General features: G+C 41.6%; 2 protein-coding genes across 2 annotated transcripts; both read left to right on the top strand.

The window, feature by feature from the left end:
• Window positions 1-3,248: 3,248 nt before the first annotated feature.
• On the top strand, window positions 3,249-7,389 carry otc (ornithine transcarbamylase). The gene is made up of 10 exons (XM_041950849.1): window positions 3,249-3,364; window positions 3,470-3,608; window positions 3,713-3,794; window positions 4,242-4,329; window positions 4,584-4,737; window positions 4,823-4,945; window positions 5,146-5,199; window positions 5,287-5,436; window positions 5,946-6,083; window positions 6,174-7,389. The coding sequence occupies exons 1-10, from the start codon at window positions 3,282-3,284 to the stop codon at window positions 6,231-6,233; spliced, it is 1,071 nt and encodes a 356-aa protein (XP_041806783.1). The 5' UTR covers window positions 3,249-3,281; the 3' UTR covers window positions 6,234-7,389.
• Window positions 7,390-8,378: 989 nt separating this feature from the next.
• Window positions 8,379-18,076, top strand: gpr161a (G protein-coupled receptor 161a). The gene is made up of 6 exons (XM_041950351.1): window positions 8,379-8,582; window positions 10,247-10,634; window positions 13,044-13,765; window positions 14,250-14,357; window positions 15,466-15,591; window positions 15,761-18,076. The coding sequence occupies exons 2-6, from the start codon at window positions 10,291-10,293 to the stop codon at window positions 16,036-16,038; spliced, it is 1,578 nt and encodes a 525-aa protein (XP_041806285.1). The 5' UTR covers window positions 8,379-8,582; window positions 10,247-10,290; the 3' UTR covers window positions 16,039-18,076.
• The last annotated feature ends 871 nt before the right edge of the window (window positions 18,077-18,947 follow it).

Genomic DNA, 18,947 nt, shown 5'->3' with positions numbered 1-18,947 from the left:
ATTCTGCTATCCGAGAAAGGAATAGGGCCAACAGAGGAGAGAGTGCGTGCTGTGACCGAAGCAAGAGAGCCGGAGAACGCCACAGAGGTGCGTAGTTTCTTAGGACTTGTAGGTTACAGTAGCCGATTTATCCCTCAGTTTGCAACTCTGTCGGAACCACTGAGACGTCTAACACGGAAAGACACACCATTCAGGTTTGGACCAGAACAGAAACAAGCATTCAGTGCCCTTAAAGCAGAGTTAGCTAGAGCTACAACCCTAGCCTACTTTGACAAAGACGCACCAACACAGGTGATCGTGGACGCAAGCCCTGTTGGATTAGGTGCAGTGCTAGTTCAAAGTCAGAGGGGAAGTAAAGTTCCAGTATGCTATGTGAGCCGCAGTCTAACCGATTGTGAACGGAAATACTCTCAGACAGAGAGAGAGGCACTAGGTCTAGTTTGGGCCTGTGAAAGACTGCATCCATACATCTATGGAAGGAAGTTCGATCTTGTCACAGACCATAAGCCATTGGAGGTGATATATGGTCCACGTTCCAAGCCATGCGCACGGATAGAGTGCTGGGTCTTGAGGCTACAGCCGTATGAATTCAAAGTGGTCCACATAGCAGGAAAGAATAACATTGCTGATCCACTGTCAAGACTGTTGACCGGTACAGTGAAACGAGTTCAACATGAGCATGGAGCTGAGGAATATGTCAGATTTGTGGCAGTGAATGCAACGCCGAAAGCACTCACCACTAAAGAAGTGGAAGGGGCATCAGCCATTGATCCAGAATTAGGTGAGGTACGCAAAGTCATTGCAACCGGACATTTTGAGAAATGCAAACAGTATGCGATTGTGGCAAACGAGCTATGTACGATAGGTTGTCTTGTTCTGAGGGGCACGCGCATAGTGTTGCCACAAGCCCTGCGAGCGAGAGCGCTTGCACTAGCCCATGAAGGACATTTGGGTATCGTTGGAACCAAGCAAAATCTCAGAACAAAAGTGTGGTGGCCTGGTATGGACAGAGCAGCCGAGAGACATTGCAAGGCCTGCCATGGCTGTCAAATCGTGGCTAAGCCTGACCCACCAGAGCCGCTAAGACCAACACAGTTACCTGATGGACCCTGGCGGGATGTCGCAGTCGACATTCTTGGACCTCTCCTGTCAAACCACTCCATCCTAGTGGTAGTGGATTACTTCAGTCGATACTACGAATACGACGTCCTGACTACTACCACAACAGACAAGATAATAGACAGCATGGAGACAATTTTTAGCAGACATGGACTGCCAGTCACATGCAAGTCAGATAATGGACCCCAGTTCAAGTCAGAGCTTTTCAGACAGTATTGCGAGGAAAATGGAATCACACATGTGAAAACCACACCAAAATACGCTCAGGCTAACGGAGAAGTTGAGCGGCAAAATCTGTCACTGTTAAAGAGAATTAGAATTGCTCAATCAGATGGACTAGACTGGAAAAGAGAATTGAGGAAATATGTGACTGTGTATCGTGGCATCGCCCACACCACAACAGGCAAAAGCCCAGCAGAATTGCTTTTCAATCGCAAAATAAGAGGGAAACTGCCAGAGCTCATTGAGACTCACATGGACCAGGAGGTATGTGATCGAGACGCAGAACAAAAAGCAAAGAGCAAAATGTATGCAGACACGCGCAGAGGAGCACAGCAGTCAGAGGTCAGTGTCGGTGACACTGTACTCTTGAGACAAGACAAAACTGACAAGTTTACAACAACATTCAATGCAACACCACACAAAATCATCAGCAAGACAGGAAACAAGGTTGTAGTGGAATCACCAACTGGAGCACAGTATGCGAGAAACACCACCTTTGTCAAAAAGTACGAAGGAAATGGACTGAGACAAGACATGCTTTACGAAGGGGAGGAAACCAATGGAGCTGGGAACACTGATCACAGTGAAGCAACGCTTGAAGACAAACACGAGACGGTTGCACAGACTCCGCCAGCAGGAACTGATTTTCAGATGCAGACACAGTCAGACATACCAGCTAGGCCACAAAGGGTCAAGCGAACACCCAGTAGATTGTCTGATTATGTTTGTGAGTGAGTTATGTGAAATGAGTTAAGTCTTGTGTTCATGAGATGTTAAAAAAAAAAAAAAACTGTTCATGATTTTTATTGTGTGATGGTGTAGTGAAATTTCCAGTTGAAAAAAAAAATATTGCAGGTTATATTTTCTGGAAAGGAATGCATTTGTTTTACACAGGAGTTTACAAAGACACAAGTAAAAGAAAACAAGTGTATGTTTGATAAGTATGTTAATAAGGAATCTGCAGTTACTGATGTGTGGAAATGCTGTTTTTGAAAGCAGATAGTTTAAAGTATCCTGATATGGACACTGTTGAAATATAATGAGTTTAGTGGGACACAAGTTAATCCTAAATTCTAATTTTGGTTATTGTTGTAACCTAGAGTTTAATTCCAAGTAAAGGGGGGATGTCGTATCCATGGTGAACATGTACTTGAAAGGTATTATGGGATACACCGGAAGGAGGCTTCAGTTTAATAAACGTGTGAACAGGAGATGGACGCGTGTGACCGAGTGTCATTATTATACTCATAGATTCAATTGTGAATGCTGAATGCTGAGCAAAAGCATGTACACAACAGCACCCAGTTGTTTTCTTCCTCATTAGGTCATGTAGCATTCCACAAAAAAAAAGCGCACACACACACACACACACACACATATATAAGATTTTCACTAACTGCACCAGCCTATGTGTCCAAGCGAGCAGAGTAGCAGTGAGCATTTGTGAAAATATTAGATTGACTAACATTTCATCATTCGGGAAACACAGTAGACTTCTGTGAGATAAATCACATTTTAACAAGTAATAAAGTAAGGTTTGCTGAGGGAACGCTGTGTGACCGAATAAGGGTAAAATGTCAGGTGAGTGCTTGGTTGGTGTATTGCCTTGCAACCTCGTGTAACTGCTAAAAAACTAGCTTTATTACTTTGTAGTGCGGATGAAATACATCCCACTCAACAGCCTATTTAGTAGCCCGTGAATTACAAAATTAATCACCAAAAAGCAGTCGTAGTACGATTCTGGCTGTCAAGACTCCGCGCTGGTACCACACATTGAAACCGGAAGCCACGCCTCGCCTCCGCGTGCTGTGGTGACGTCAGCGCTAGCCACGCTGCCGGTTGGCTTGCAGCTGCGGCCGCGTGTCATCTGGGATAGGCGGTGAATTTCTCTAGTTAGCGCAACACCACGCTTTAATTGCATTAATCCATTTTGAGCTGCGATGTCTACTAAACTATTATCTGTCAACAACACAGTTTTCACATGTTTGAAAACTCTCCAGAACAGTCGACCGCGAGGGTTTAGGTAAGCCCCCCCACATAACTTCACTTCGATGTTTGCTCGCATTTGCTAGTTTTGTTATTACAAGGAAAAATAAGCACACGCGTTATGCCTTGGTCGCTTTTGCAGAAGTGGAGCAGCTTCCCTCGGTGCGGTGAATTTAAAGGGTCGCAGCTGTCTCACTCTGAAAGATTTCAGCTCAGATGAGATCAAGAGGCTGTTGTGGGTGTCAGGGGATCTAAAACGTCGGATCAAGCATGAAAAACAGGTAGTTAACAATAGCAAATCAATATGTACTGCAGTGATTTGTTAAGTATCCTCAGTTTTATGAGGGTACATTTAAGCAAGCCAAATGTGTCATTTCTATTTCAGTATCTTCCTCTTCTACAAGGAAAGTCGATTGCTATGATATTTGAGAAGAGGAGCACCAGAACAAGAATGTCCACAGAAACAGGTGTCCGTCTGGTGTATAAGCATCTGCACTGGTGTATGCCATGTGTTTCACTTCAACATTCACATGCATTGACAGAGGACTGGCAACACATTTTATAAAGGCACTATGCAGCTTTTGAGTGTCAGATTTGCACTTTAAATTAAACCAATGGCAATCTAACAGAAATGTAACATCTGACATTGTTAGCTGGGCTGAAACTGCTCATCAGTGTGTGCAGCGGTGTGAAAGTCATTGTTATTATGGACACAAAAGATTTGCTGAAAAGCGACTTTCAGTGCATCCCTGGAACAAAGCTGTCTACATCTGAACTGTTTCCACTGCTCTTTCCCCCCTGTGCTGCCCCCCTTCAACACTTACACAAGGCTGTGTGCTTGTTTTCTTAAAAGATTCACAATTGTTTTTTTAAGCACTGGGGAAACTGAAGGTGCCTTAATATCATAACTCCAGGTTTCGCTTTGCTGGGTGGGCACCCCTGTTTCCTCACCTCTCAGGACATCCACCTGGGAGTGAATGAGAGCTGCACAGACACAGCCAAGTGAGTCATAATTCTGCTCGCACGTTTAGAAATATGATACATTTAATGTTAGATGTTGGATGTAGGTTATATATGTGCACCTATTTTTAATTTTAATTATTATGGCATTTTTCAGTGTGACTCTGCTCCACATACTGTAATCAGTAATTTCCCCATCAGGATTAATAAAGTTATATCTTATCTTAATACTGGTGAGTTAGTGAACCACAGCCCCCCGGGTACCCCTCTGTAATCTCAAAAAACTCCCACCACAGGGTTCTCTCAGGACTCTGTGATATTGTCTTGGCACGAGTGTACAGCCACTCCACATTGGAGGAGCTGGATAAGGAAGCCTCCATCCCCATCATTAATGGTCTGTCTGACCTCTACCACCCAATCCAGATTCTGGCGGACTTCCTCACCCTACAGGTACTGCAACCCCTCAATTTACTGTACGACAATTTCCCGTCAGTAAATGACAATGTTTTTCCTAATCACTACCGTTCTCTTCCAGGAGCATTATGGGTCCCTCAGTGGACTAACAGTGAGCTGGATCGGAGATGGGAACAACGTGCTCCACTCCTTCATGATGACTGCAGCCAAACTGGGAGTTCATCTGAAGATCGCTACACCAAAGGTTTGCCTCGTTTTATGTGGTCACGTACGTTTGACATCTCTTTAAGTGCACCGCTCTTCTTTCTAGCAGACTCTTGTTTTCTAGTTTTCAGGTAGACATGCATGGCGTCAGCATTAAGCATCTGCTCTCTCCATTTGCTTCCTGTGAGAGGAGATGCTTCGGAAACGAAAACCTGTGGCTAACTGTGTCTTAATCTACAGGGGTATGAGCCAGAGAGGAGTGTTATCGAAGAGGCACAAAGACTCTCCAAAGAGGTGAGGCCTTCTTTACGTGCCTCTATTATAAACAGACCTCTTGTCAAGGGACTTCTAATTCAATCTTGACATTGCATTCTATCTCAGCATGGGACCCAGCTTGTCCTGACCTCTGACCCCATGGAGGCCGCCCACGGCAGCAATGTTTTGGTCACCGACACCTGGATCAGCATGGGACAGGAGGAGGAGAAGAAAAAGAGGCTCAAAGACTTTCAGGGTTATCAGATTACAATGCAGGTAAAGAAGGGTCACCCGCAACACAGCAGTAGCATTTGAAGAAGCTAGCAGTTGTTTTTTGGTCTGTGACTGTTCCCAACATAGTCCCCTTTTGACAGCTGTGCACACTTCCTGAAAGAAAACAAATCAGTTCACAGCAAAACGATTTCTCTGGCTCAAACGTGCTCCTGCTGGCTGCCTGTACACAAAGCAGTATAATTTAACATTCTGCAAATTGTGTGTATGCTAAACTAGTCTAACACTAATTACAGACTTCATCCAGCATATAAATCAGCAAGCAAGCTTTAAATAAAACTCTTGCACAGCACATGATTATATAGATGATATCATTTTCTGAAAAAAATTACAGTCATTATTTTGGTCAATGAAAATATCTCTTTATGTCGAGCCAGTAATACTTGCAGTGTCCCCAGGAGCAGAAATTTGATTCATTCACACAGTCTCTTTTCTTTGTCTATTATGAGTTGAACTGGGTCTGAACTCTGTGTTTTGGCACTGATCCACTACAGACAGGAAGTGTGGCAAAACCAGACTGGACCTTCCTGCATTGTCTCCCCCGGAAAATGGAGGAGGTGGATGACCAGGTATTCTACTCATCCCGCTCGCTCGTCTTCCCTGAGGCAGAGAATAGAAAGTGGACTATCATGGTGAGCAACCTGATTAAATGCTATTATTTAATGTTTAGTTTTATACCAGTATGGCTTTAATTCGATCCTTACAACTGTCTTCTCTTTTAGGGTCTGATGGTTTCTCTTCTTACAGACTACTCTCCCCAGATCCCTATGCTCAAGTTTTAACTTCAGGTCTCAAGGTGGACTTTTTCTTGTGTGTCATGATATATGACAATGATATGACTGACATGTAGTTCAGTGTCTGATTTCATCCATTTAGAGCACACCATCACAACACTAGATGGTTACCCCAACGTATCTCTGTGTGCATTGTTTAGTTCAGAGCATGGAGGGCATTGTTTGCATTTGACTATTTCTGCTCAAGCATTATTAGCCAAAGTTATCTGTTTACATTCTAAATTTAGGTGAGCATGAGGTTTACAGTGAACATGAGGTTTACAGTGGACATGAGGTTTACAGTGAACATGAGGTTTACAGTGGACATGAGGTTTACAGTGGACATGTTTTTGCAAGACATGTGAATGAAAAGATTCTTCAACTTGTTTAATATTGACTTGACTTCTTGGCAGTCTCCAAAAGAAGAAAACTGAAGGAGGAAACGCAATCAGCCCAAGCTGACCAATCACATTCCTTGCAGTCTCCACATGGTTTTTACGTTGCCGCTGAAACCCCAACATGTAGTTACATTTTTGAGTAAATGCATATCATTCTGTACGCCTAAGCCCCTTAATGCACATGTGTAAATCTGGCTTTACTGTCAAATTCTTTGTTAATGCCATACTCCTAAATTACCACACCACTCTTTTTCAAGTTTTAGCCGATTTTGAACAAATCTTATATACTAATCTTTAAGTTACAGCAGACCAGAATAAACCAAACAGTTTGATTCCATTGGACTGGTACAGTAAGAAGATCAATTTGTAGACATTTGAAACTGGCTTGTCAAAGGCAATGCAGTACAGATAACATGGTGTTTAGCAAATGGCCTGAAAAATGAACAAAAACACAGGTATCGTATATGTCTTGAAGCAAGTGAACTCAGTTGTAATCCCTCTCTCATGTGGTTAAACCTGATTTTTGTATAATTTTGTATAAGTCTGAATGTATACAAATGTGCCTTTTACGTTATGCTCCTCTCATGTTTAATGCCCCATTACTTCTACTGAAGCAAAAGCAAAATACACTAACTGTATTAATTGAGTAGGGTGTTGTACTATGCTCCCACAAACTGTTAAAAACCTAAGCAACTTTTTTCCTGTTGAGATATTTTACTGTGATTATTTTTTTTATTTCACTTTTATTGAGGTAAAAGAATAAAAGGAAGGTGCTACAAATTCATGATCCACAAACAAAAAAAAAAAAACAAGAACTGAGAGCACAGATATTGCACTCCCCCTCCCTATTACATTTACCTCAAAACCACTGTCACATATCCCCTTCAGCCCCCTGCTCCACTTCCCATCAGACCCTATGGAGGGGCAGGTCATTTACAGTAAGGACATTAATTACAATAGTATATAATAAAATGATGATGATGATAATACTTTTCAGCCAGGCAGAATGTAGTGGGGTTTTATGGTCCATCATGGGTCTGTCTGTGTTTGGCATAGCGTGTCATAAATATATACCCTTAACATATTAGGTGACCTTTTTTCACATTTTTATTACTTTTTGCTCTTTAGACTTGAATTCAGTTTGTTATCTGATATTACTATGAAAGCTCTCATATCCGAGTGGCAGGGACCGCCTCTGAAACAGTGTTTTGGATTGTAATGGTTACTTATGTGTATGATAATGTATGTGGAGTTCAGCAGAGCATGATTCATGGTGGTAACATTCGGGCGGAGTGCGCCATCCAATGGACGGAGTCGGTAACGTCCCGGTTCTCTGATTGGATAGCGGAAGATAACGTGTTTGTGCGGGAAGCTTTGATGTACGTGGGTGGTCCAGCCGGATTAAAAACCAATCTGCGTAGTAGTTCATTCATAAAACAGCACCAGCCGGTTATTAGAGAAACACACATGCGTGTGTTGACAGAGTTTTTGTAAACATAAATACGTACACCTACACAAACTTCACGTCGCATCCGAAACACAATAAAATGTACTTTTGTGGTTTTCAACATCAACAGTGTCACGGCGATTAAAAAGCGTATAAGTTAAATGAAACAGCGTGACAAGCTACACACGTTTAACCACAGAGAAGTAAGGTTAGCTAGCGATATATACTCAAGGCATTTCTCATCGGAGACCACCCACACTGAGGGAGTCTACGAGGAGAGGGAGTCGAAGCTGAGGTGGGAGGAGGACGCCATTGCAGCCGCAGCTGGCCGTTTGTGATTCGGCTGAGGAGGGACAAATGTTAACTACCAAACTTCACAATGTCGAGGGGCTTTCGGAGACTTTTCCAGGCTCAGCCTTCAGTTACTGGCTTAGTGTGAAAACGGACTTGTACGATGGACGGTTTGCCTCTGAGGAGGAGAAAATGCGGAGCCGCAGCGCAGAACCAAAGCAGGTAAAGAGGGATATTTGTGTTTCGGGGGGACAATGGGAGAAAGTTTTAGCTAACCAAGGCTAACTAACGGTAGTTGTTTTAGCTAGCGTTACTGCTAGCGTGCCGAAACTAGTGGTAACACAGCGGCGCATCCTCTTCACACTTGGACAGCGTTTATATTTGTCAGGACTGATGTGCACAGAGAGCCTAAATGGTTTACATTTTCACTGGGTTAAACTTAGGTGTTATTGCCATTTTAACTCGAAAAAGTTCATTTCAACCGAGTAACGCAATGGTGAGAGATGGCAACAAATCTGCCTCTCCGTCCAAAATTAATGGCCGTTTAAATTTTCGACACCTTTCCAGGACTTTGCTTGGCTAAACTCTGAACGCAGACGATTTATTAGTAAGGATTTTAGTTCCGAGCCTTATGAGTTTGATGCAACGTTAAAACTTCTAAGTAATGGCTCAGTTATATGACTGCGTAGTAAACATTTAAAGCCAGTGGTAGCATCAATATTCCGATTGAGTAAAACTAGCAATACAACAGCGTGTAAACACGTATTCCAAGGAAAAGTCCTGCATTCACAATGTTAGTAAATAACGTTGCGGAAGTGTTAGCTAGCTAACTGTTGCTGTCATTGTATTATTAGTAACCTTAGTTATTATATCATTATTTGTGATGCACAGATGTGCAGGAGGCATTTTCATTTTGTAGCTGGTTGAGTTGGCGCTATTAGTGAGTTAGCTATGATTTTCTATGTAAAATGCTAATCTGCAAAGTAACTTGTAACTACCGCTTTTTGATAAATGTAGTCGAGTGACATGTACAGTGTTTCCCCCTAAGATGTAGTGGAGTATAGGTATGAAGAAGCTCAGAATGGAAATAATCAGGTTAAGTAACTGAAAAATGTGATGAAATGGAGTTAATTACTTTCCATCACTGCTTAAAAACCACGAGAGGACAGCAGCTAAATGCATTCAGACAGTGTGATGAAGATCTTATGTCTGTCTTCAAAGACCATATCAGTGTTTTTAATCTCAGTTTTAGCACATTTACTTTAATCACATTACATAAAGCTAACCATTTTTGCAGCTACTGGTTTTAATTCATTTCTGTACAGTATGAGAATCAAATCACAGACTGCTTGAGCTGTGTAATACATCACATAAAGTCTGTGTTAATGTTAATGAGAGTTACATTATTGTTATGAGGTCATGCAATGCAGATACACATATAATCTGCCTATAATTTGTCTGAACTCACAAGAAATTAATTAGCAACAAATTTGATAATTGATTCATTGTTTAATTCAGTTATCAAGCAAGATGCCAAACAATCTCTGGTTCCTACTTCTTAGATATTAGGATTTGCTGTTTTTCTATTCTTTTAGCATTGTAATTGTAATGTAATCAGGTTGGTCTGTTGGTGGAACAAGACAACAGTTGAAAGATCACCTTTTGGTCTGGGAAATTGTGATAGGCTTTTTTTTCATTATGGGTGCAGTAGTTGCATCCCTAAACTGCAAAGACATTAGTTATGCATGACTGACTTGTAGTTAAGGAGCTAAAAAGTGCTGGTATGGTCCTTTAACAGTCAGACTGTTGGAAGGTTGTTAGAAGAGTTTAGCAATGCTCTTTGTAATACACTTGCTTGCTTTCTAACCATGTTGTTCTCCTGACAGTCTCCTACCATTCTCTCACCTGCCTGGTGGCCCAGTCTCTCACCATGAACACCAGTAGGAATTGCACCACAGTGGGGAATGGTGAGGGTCTGGCTGCCCTGGAGTCAGTCTCCATCGTGACCATCACGCTCCTCGCCTGCTTCGGGAACCTCTTGATTGTGGCAACCCTTTATCGCAGGCCTTATCTGCTCACACCCAGCAACAAATTTGTGTTCAGCCTGACCCTGTCCAACCTGCTGCTGTCCATGCTGGTGCTGCCGTTTGTGGCTGTAAGCTCGGCAAAGAGAGAGTGGGTGTTTGGGGTGGTGTGGTGTAACTTCACCGCCCTGCTCTACTTGCTCATCAGCTCTGCCAGCATGCTCACCCTCGGAGCTATTGCCATTGACAGGTTAGTGCTGGATGATGATAGCAGTCACATGCACTTAGATAATCACTGTATAGTCATATGTCACCTGAATGGAGAATTAATGCCACCAACTGTTCATCTCGAGGATCTACTAATATTTGTATAATGATAGTGGATGAAAACTCGTGTTAATTTGCATTTTCTTTTGCTCATTTCCTATAAATTTGGTTACAATTTATGCTGCATGTGGATGAAAACCTGGCTAAAGTTAGAAATATTACAACAAATAGAAAGTGAATTAGGTGTGTTTCCATCAGCTGGTTGAGGCAAATAAACTGTTACAACTCCAGTGATGAAAGTGAAACAGTAAAGTTGCAGGCTGTAAAGCCAAAACAATTAGCTGAAAGAGGCACTGCTAAGATGAAGGGAACATAGTCATTTGATCCATTGTTAATTTAGAAGTATTGATTGATGCACTTTTAAATTCAAACATAAAACAGAATTGATTGTTTTCATGCAGAGAAAGCAGGAGCTTCATGATTACAAATGCAGACTTGTTACTGGAATTTGTTCACATGCCCTTGAGCAAGGTGCTTTAACACCATGACCAGCGCCGCTGCTCATTGGCCAGTGGTATTGAATTGTGGTTGTTCTGGGCAGCTCCCACATCCATTGTAATTGAATAAGTCAGGAACCAGAAAAAGTGGCATTTTAAGAGTGATGCCACCGTTTTCACGAACGCTGTTGTCAGTGGTGTAGTCTGAGTGTTTATGTCTGCAAAAATACATCGATCCATAGTAATACAATGATACGTAGATAATACATAGAAATTGTTTGTTTGAGTGTGGAATTATAGTAGTAATATATTCTGAGAACACTTGGTCTCCTTTGTTTTCTCAAAATAAGCACAATTGTCAGTCTTTCTTAGTCAGTGTTAGATGTGTCTTTACCTCATTCTTATGACGAAGTGAAGATACGATTTGACATTGTTTCCACTGTTTCTGGCTTTGGAAGAAACATACTAATGTTCTGAAACTTGTGAATTGTAGTTTTTGGTGCGTTGCCCTTTAAGGTCAGTATGTAGCCTTGTAAATAAGATTGGTTAACCACACACTTAGCTCGTGGTATTTTTCTGGAGATTTTCCCAGCTCAAGTGACAAGCATTAGACAGACTTCCACAAAGTAATTTTAAATGTGGACTGACATGAATGCACCATTCATCTGCAGAGCTGAGATTATTTCCACTGATCCTACTTTTAGAAACAAGAAACTGAGACAAATAAAAGCCTGCACAGATACAGCTAATCCAGTATAGTTAACTCCACGTCCACCACTTTTTCTATGCCTATACTTTGACCAGATATTTACAGATTTTGAATCACTATTTCATTTACTTAGTCAAAGTTCTTTCATTTCAATCAGTTTTGTATCAGTTTTGTGTTGAGATAAACCTTCACTGGTATTTTGAAAGATGCCAAATAAAAAAAAAGGTATGGAAAGGTAAATATTCCTCAGCTTAGGGTAACTTGTATCATTAAAATGATACCCAGCCCTGTTGAGAAGGCTGCATATTCTCAGCTGGGACATATGTGTGAGCAGGGAGTTCACAATATTTATAACAAACAAAATAAACTCAAAAAATTTCAAGAAAGGAAATGTTTTTACATCTATTTTCCTTTTCTACCAGAAAAACACAACCTTACGCCTTCTGAATTGAAGTTTCTGTCTTTCACTGAACTAAGACAAGCTTAACTGCCTTGTGAAATCAGTTTAAAACACACTTCATTCTAACAAAATGTAAGCAAGCTGATATATTCGTCCAGTTGCCCATGCCTAATTGGCAGTTGTACAAAACGAGTTTTGACAACACTTTGTGTGACTTTTTACTGAACGTTCCTTAAATGTTATAGACTAAAAGATAAATCAATTAAATGTAAAAAATAATCAACAAATTAATCAGTAATGAAAATAATTGCAGCCTTAAAGTTAAGTGAAGTGTTTCTTTTGTTTTTGTTTTTCTGGCTGCACTTCAGGTTGGAATTGACATTTATTATCACTCTATTACTCTATCACTTTAATTATAGTGTTATTCCTGTTATCAGGCATCACAAAGGACTGTAAAATGTAGTTACTAAGATCTACTGTAAATGAGCTCAGTAGCATACAATGCTCACTGTTCTCAGCGCTCTCCTAATTACCCTCAGCACCTTTGGGAATTTTTGATTACAGTGCATGTTTTTGTTCTCCCTGCCAAGCCTCTCCTTTTTCTGTTGCGTTTGCAGCTTTTCAGAAGTCTCTTTACAGCATTGTTGTGGGGGAAAAGTGCAGCCTTTTGCTCCACTCAAATTTAAATAGCCTCTGTGTAACTCGGAGCAGAGCGCTCCCATGAGACCAGTGTTGAGTTTCATTTCTGCAGGGTTTCCTCACTGTGTTTCTCTCTCATCCCAACAGGTACTATGCAGTGCTTTACCCGATGATCTACCCCATGAAGATCACAGGAAACCGGGCAGTTGTCGTCATCTCCTATGTGTGGTTACACTCTCTGGTGGGCTGTCTGCCTCCTCTGTTCGGCTGGTCCTCCTTCGAGTTCGACTGCTTCAAGTGGACCTGTGTTGCGTCTTGGCACAGAGAGCTGAGCTACACAGCCTTCTGGGTCACCTGGTGCACCCTTCCCCCCTTCTTCGTAATGCTGGCCTGTTACGGTGTAATTTTCCGTGTTGCCCGCATGAAAGCCCGCAAAGTACACTGTGGGACAGTTGTTGTGGCCCAGGACGACTCCACTGGAGCTCAGAGGAACGGACGAAAAAACTCAAGCACCTCAACTTCCTCTAACGGAAGCCGGCGGAGCCTCGTGTACGCGGGGAGCCAGTGCAAGGCCTTTGTCACCATCTTAGTGGTGATCGGCACCTTCCTGATGACCTGGGGGCCATATGTCGGTGTGGTGTGCACCGAGGCTTTGTGGGGACAAGGGAGTGTGTCTCAGGGACTTGAGACTTTGGTGGCTTGGCTGTCTTTCTGCAGCGCGGTGTGCCACCCCCTCATCTACGGTCTGTGGAATAAAACGGTGAGGAAGGAGCTGCTGGGGATGTGTTTCGGAGATCGCTACTACAGAGAGTCGTTCGCCACGCGGCAAAGGACGTCCCGCCTCTTCAGCATCTCCAACAGAATCACAGGTGGGAGAGGAGCGGTGCCTCTGTTTATCATGCACATCAGTTCAAAGGAATGTTGACTTTGTGTAGCTGGATGCTTCAGCTTCTGATTTCTTGCTGTTCTATACCAAATCATAGACCAAAAATCAGAAAGCCAGTGTACTTATACACTGTTTAAGGAGCAGTGTTCAGGAAGACACACATAGACGTTCAACCTGAACAAGGACATCAAAGCTCAACAAAGATAAGCAAACATAAACATAAAACTGTTATATACAGACTAATATGTCCAATGTCTGTATACAGGCTAGTCTGTTTCTGTAAACTGTAAACAGGGATGTAAATAGTGCAAGTGTGAATGTTTGTGCAATGAGTGTTGGAATAGATATTGAATGGGTACAGACGGTGTAGAGTATATACAGCCTGTTTACATTCACAGTACTATGTAGATTGTGATTTTATGTTTTGTACGATGTTGCACAATAAGAACTTGCTTGTGTTTTTTCAGACTTGGGTATGTCCCCACACCTGACAGCCATGCTGGCTGGTGGAGGGCATCTGCTGGCCCCAGGGAGCAGCACAGGAGACACTGGCTTCAGTTTCACTCAGGACTCATGTAAGTGTTGCACACAGGAAGCAGAAGGAGCTGGAAAAAAAACACACAGACAGCAGAATGTCTTTTGTTTTATAACATCAAGTTGTTTCACTGCCTCCCCACAATTAGTTTTTTTTCCTCTGTGACTTTTGTGCATTGCATTGTGGGAGAATAGCACACTCAAAACTAAATCATTTTTAGTTGGTAATGGAATGAGTATACTCTGACACTTTTACAGTGTGAAGACACTCATCTGATGTCAGGGGTGCACAATAAACTTAATTTATCAGATTATTGATATTCTGATGTCAATCTCCTAACAACCAAATATGTATTCATATTGAATTTGTGATTAGTAAAATGTTTGAATCCAGTAGAATAGCTACAGCAAGCAATGACTTGTAAACAGATGTGCAACCAGTTTACAAGTCTAGTATGTAAAGTCTGGACCCTTTTGCTAGTCATACTGTAATGACAGTAGTAACATAGGCAGGTCATTCGCTTGTAAACACAACACAGACCAGCAAATGTTGTTTGTCTGATTGCTCCCTTTGATTAAACATTTAATCTATAAAAAGTGAAATGCTTATCGTAACCTCCTAAAGGCCAAGGTGACATCTTCAGATTACTAGTTTTGTCCAGCTAATCCATAGATCAGATTTACTGTTGTTGAGAAGCTGAATTCAGAGAATGCCAATTATCATTCTACTGGGTTGCTCTTATATTTAGTTGCCAACTTGGCACCAGAGGTTGTAATGTCAGCAGAAGCTGCATCTCTACTGACAAATGTTTTGATGCTATAAAACCCTGACTATCCTGCTTTTTAACCCTGAAATGTTGATCTAAACTTGAACGTAAAATGAAGATAATGTGATTCATGGCACATATAAACACGAGGTTTTGAATGGCTGGCAGATTGCGTCATACTCCCACAGCCTCACATTCCTGTTTCACAGCTCATGTTTTCAGTTCAGCGTGGCCGAGGAAGAGCAAGTAATGTCATGCACAATACAAACAGCTCATTTGTGTTCTTTTACTGCTATGGTTTCTACTTTGACATTTCGGGTGTCCTGTACATTACTGCTCTCGTGTAACCATTGTTTTTGTGTGTGTGATGTGTCCCCTGCAGGCACAGACGTGATGCTGCTGGATAACTTCTCCACAGACGGTTCCTCCCACCCACAGCACCACGGGAATCCGTCCGGGAAGAGGAGGAGCTCGGTCACCTTTGAAGACCAGGTGGAGCATTCCAAAGGTATCCGTCGTCTCCCGGCTCCTCAATAGATTAGAGGGAAGGGAGCTCACTTCATACTACGCTTGGAAAATTACTTTGTGGTCAGCAAGCTGCAAAACAAAACATAAGATTTCTTTACAGTAACATTTGTCTAATAGACCTTACAAATGATCTGCGTTTTTCTCCGCAGCTGAAAACACCAACACATCCGCAGTTCAAGTCCACGCAGACGTACACAAATCTCTCGACACCTTTGCCTCCTGTCTGGCGAAGGCTATAGAGAGCGACGCTAAGCTCACCCTGTTCGGGGAGGACCTGGCTCTGCCCGGGGGACTGTTTACGACAAGGGCAGCACCGAGACCCAGATACCTGGACGGTCAGAGACTGAGGCTGGAGAGTATCGATGAAGGGATCGTAAAAGACGACAGAGATGAAGAAGAGCAGGAGGTGGAGGAAAAGCCAGCCTGAACAACGCTGGTGTTAACATGTTAACATGTACTGCAAGGATGCTACACCCTTCACACACGTCACATATGTGACCATTCAGAGTGGTGCTCGTCCTGCTCTGTGGTACAGTTTATGAAGTCTGATCTCTACATGTGGGTACTCCATACTTGAAATTATTAGGAAACAGGAAGAGGCACATTATTCATTCCACTATGTTGGACCAAGTGCGCACCATTAGTGTCTTTGCAAGCTTTTGTATGGATCAATGTAATCAAATAGGAAGCCTTTACTACTGTAGCCTAAATGATCTGATTGTTTTTGTAATTTCTTTATTACTATATATTATTCTGTGTCCTCAGAATTTTCAATAACATGTGCCTCATTAGGGCTGGTCAGTATTTAAGAAGTAGAATTGTTTCTATCTTCCAAAAGACTCAACACTGTTTTCAGATCAGTTTACAATTTCTCCTTTATTACACTAAGAAAAGTACGTTTCACGCCCAAATTCTCTGTTATTCAGGTACAAAGGGCCTGTTAGCGCTTACATACTGCTCACCAACGGTCCATGTTGTAGGTAAAACACTTGTGCTTAACCTACAATGACAAGTCCAGATGTCTGCTGTGAAAGAAGCCTGTTGATTTGGCGGGCATCTCAGGTGGATTGAAAACACTAGATTGCCTGCAGGCGTTCATGTGATTGTGTTTGTTTGTCCTGACTTCTACCCCAGTGCATGCTGGGATAACTCCCAAACAGCTCTAAATAGGAATTAATTAGTATAAAAGGAAATTATGTAATTCATCATAAGAAAATGTCAAAATGATTAAAGTGATTCAGAATGTCTGTGTGTTGCCAGGCCCTGAGCTTCATCATCAACAGAGTGTGTTGGCCAGCTTTGGTAGTGTTGATCAGGTCCTTGCAGACTGATGTGGTCCTTATTGTGTGTAACCACAGGGGTATTAGAAACAGGGACAGTCCTGACAGTTCATGATTATCGTATTGCACTTGAACATGAGTCATGGTAGTGTGTGTCTGAGAAGGTGATTGTTACTGTTTGTTCACTGTTTTTGCATACTGCCAAAGATAAAGCAGTATATTAACAGTGAAGATAGTGAAGACATTAACAGTCAAATGAGTTCATGAGTAAATGAAGTTCAGAACCAACGAGGAATCAGTATTTCAAGATTGTCACATTAATGAAAATGCATTAACAAGGACCCACATTTCATATTGTGCACAGACTGAGCAGTGCGAAGCGACAAGCAGTCACAAATAAGTTACTTTATTTTGCTATATTGGTAACTGAAAGTCAACTCAGAAAAAAAATAAAATTGTGTTCAGCATCAAATTGGAGGACAAGTTCTGTCTGAGGGAAAAACTTTTTTATCTACAACACTGTGTCTTAGTAAATATTCATTTGTACATGTGTGTTTACCTCAGTTTGTACACTCCATCGCTCACTTTACTATTATAAAGAGGAACTCAGAGGACATTTGTAATAAATAGAGCACAGTTCTGGTGCTTCAGTCTTACCTCGTATCTTCATATTATGTTTGAACGGTACTACTTTTGTAAAAAAAAAAAAAAAAAAAAGCTATACACCTGAGAAGTGATGTAACCTTTTGATTTTCACTATACAGTAAATATTAATACAAATATTTGCATTAAAGTTTTGTATCAAGATTCTTCTATTAAAACTTTTTACATAAACATTTCTGAACCATTTTTTTTATGTATGTTTCCCTGTTTGTGTTGCTGTGATTCTGTAAGTGGAGGGGTTAACCTGACCCATGTTAGTGTCTTTACAACAGCTACCAAAACAACGGCCACCTGTCCTGCAGTCTAACAACTCAGAGCTATTGCTGTTTCACGTAGTGTCTGACAAACCTCTCATTTTTACCATTATATTCATGTCAAATGCACAGCGATGTTTACCAACAGCTGCCCATGTTCTTAAAGGGGTACTCCACGCATTTTAGTGTAGTACAGCATCCAAATCTCAGACCTGAACTGTCAGTTGTCGAGTTGCATTGTGGGTGGTGTAGGCACCAGGTTTAGACAAGGAAGACAAATGCATGGAATTAAAAAAAGATTTGTGGTTCTGCTGAACTGATTTTTGCTAAATCAGTGAAGTACAGTTTTAAGGTATTTCCAGAGTCCACAAACACACTTGTAACCATCTGGATGAAAATATATGTGCTGTGCAATAAAAAAAAGACTTCTGTTTCATGGATTGTGACTGTTTACAAGATGAGAGCCAGAACTCACATGACTGCTTCCTCAGTTTGTATAATGTAAACCAAACTTAAAGAATTATAAGAATTACTTTGTCTATTTTTTCATCCAGATGCAGTAAGTGTGTTTTTTGAAGGTTATTTATTGTTTGGAAAAATGAATGCTTAGCTCTGTGACTCAAGTGATATTGTTCATTAGTTCAGCACCTCTAATATCTTTGTCTTCTTAAGCTCAAACTGTCTGTCTTACAGCAAGCAAAAGTGTTGAGTGTTCACATGAAACCGTGGACCTAACTATTACATTTTTGAAATTACTACAATTATCAGAGCTTTAGAAATCTGCCATTATACTGAACTTATCACCTTTAGCCTCAGTCAGTCCATGTCTGCAGGAGGTTGAAGTTCAGAGGAGACAGGAACTGGTTTAGACTGAATCACAGATGCAGCTTATGACACAATATGATTTTGTTTCGGACGACACAGCTCATCTTAAACCCTAAACTGAAGCTACGACGCTAACGACAGCAGTGTTGCAGGACAGGTGCTGTACGTTTCTGCAGAATAATGGATGGTGCCTCTGTCAGGAATCAGTGTGCAGAGTACAGACTTTTCAGCTCACTTGTTAGCTCGTTGCACAGTCGTCTTAAGGTTTTATCTTCCACACCCAGGTGCAGACATCTTTCAGATGCCATAGCTTT

This window comes from Chelmon rostratus, chromosome 13 (assembly GCF_017976325.1).
Source record: "Chelmon rostratus isolate fCheRos1 chromosome 13, fCheRos1.pri, whole genome shotgun sequence".
NCBI lineage: Eukaryota > Metazoa > Chordata > Actinopteri > Chaetodontiformes > Chaetodontidae > Chelmon > Chelmon rostratus.
The sequence above is the reverse complement of the archived record's forward strand: the minus strand, read 5'-3'. Positions and strand labels throughout refer to the sequence as shown.

Excerpts from the sequence above, each read along its gene's own strand:
- gpr161a (XM_041950351.1), top strand. The coding sequence starts at position 10,291 with ATGAACACCAGTAGGAATTGCACCACAGTGGGGAATGGTGAGGGTCTG. Across the intron at positions 13,766-14,249 it reads CATCTCCAACAGAATCACAG|ACTTGGGTATGTCCCCACAC; the intron begins GTGGGAGAGGAG and ends GTGTTTTTTCAG. Across the intron at positions 14,358-15,465 it reads CAGTTTCACTCAGGACTCAT|GCACAGACGTGATGCTGCTG; the intron begins GTAAGTGTTGCA and ends TGTCCCCTGCAG.
- otc (XM_041950849.1), top strand. The coding sequence starts at position 3,282 with ATGTCTACTAAACTATTATCTGTCAACAACACAGTTTTCACATGTTTG. Across the intron at positions 3,365-3,469 it reads AGTCGACCGCGAGGGTTTAG|AAGTGGAGCAGCTTCCCTCG; the intron begins GTAAGCCCCCCC and ends TCGCTTTTGCAG. Across the intron at positions 3,609-3,712 it reads GGATCAAGCATGAAAAACAG|TATCTTCCTCTTCTACAAGG; the intron begins GTAGTTAACAAT and ends TTTCTATTTCAG.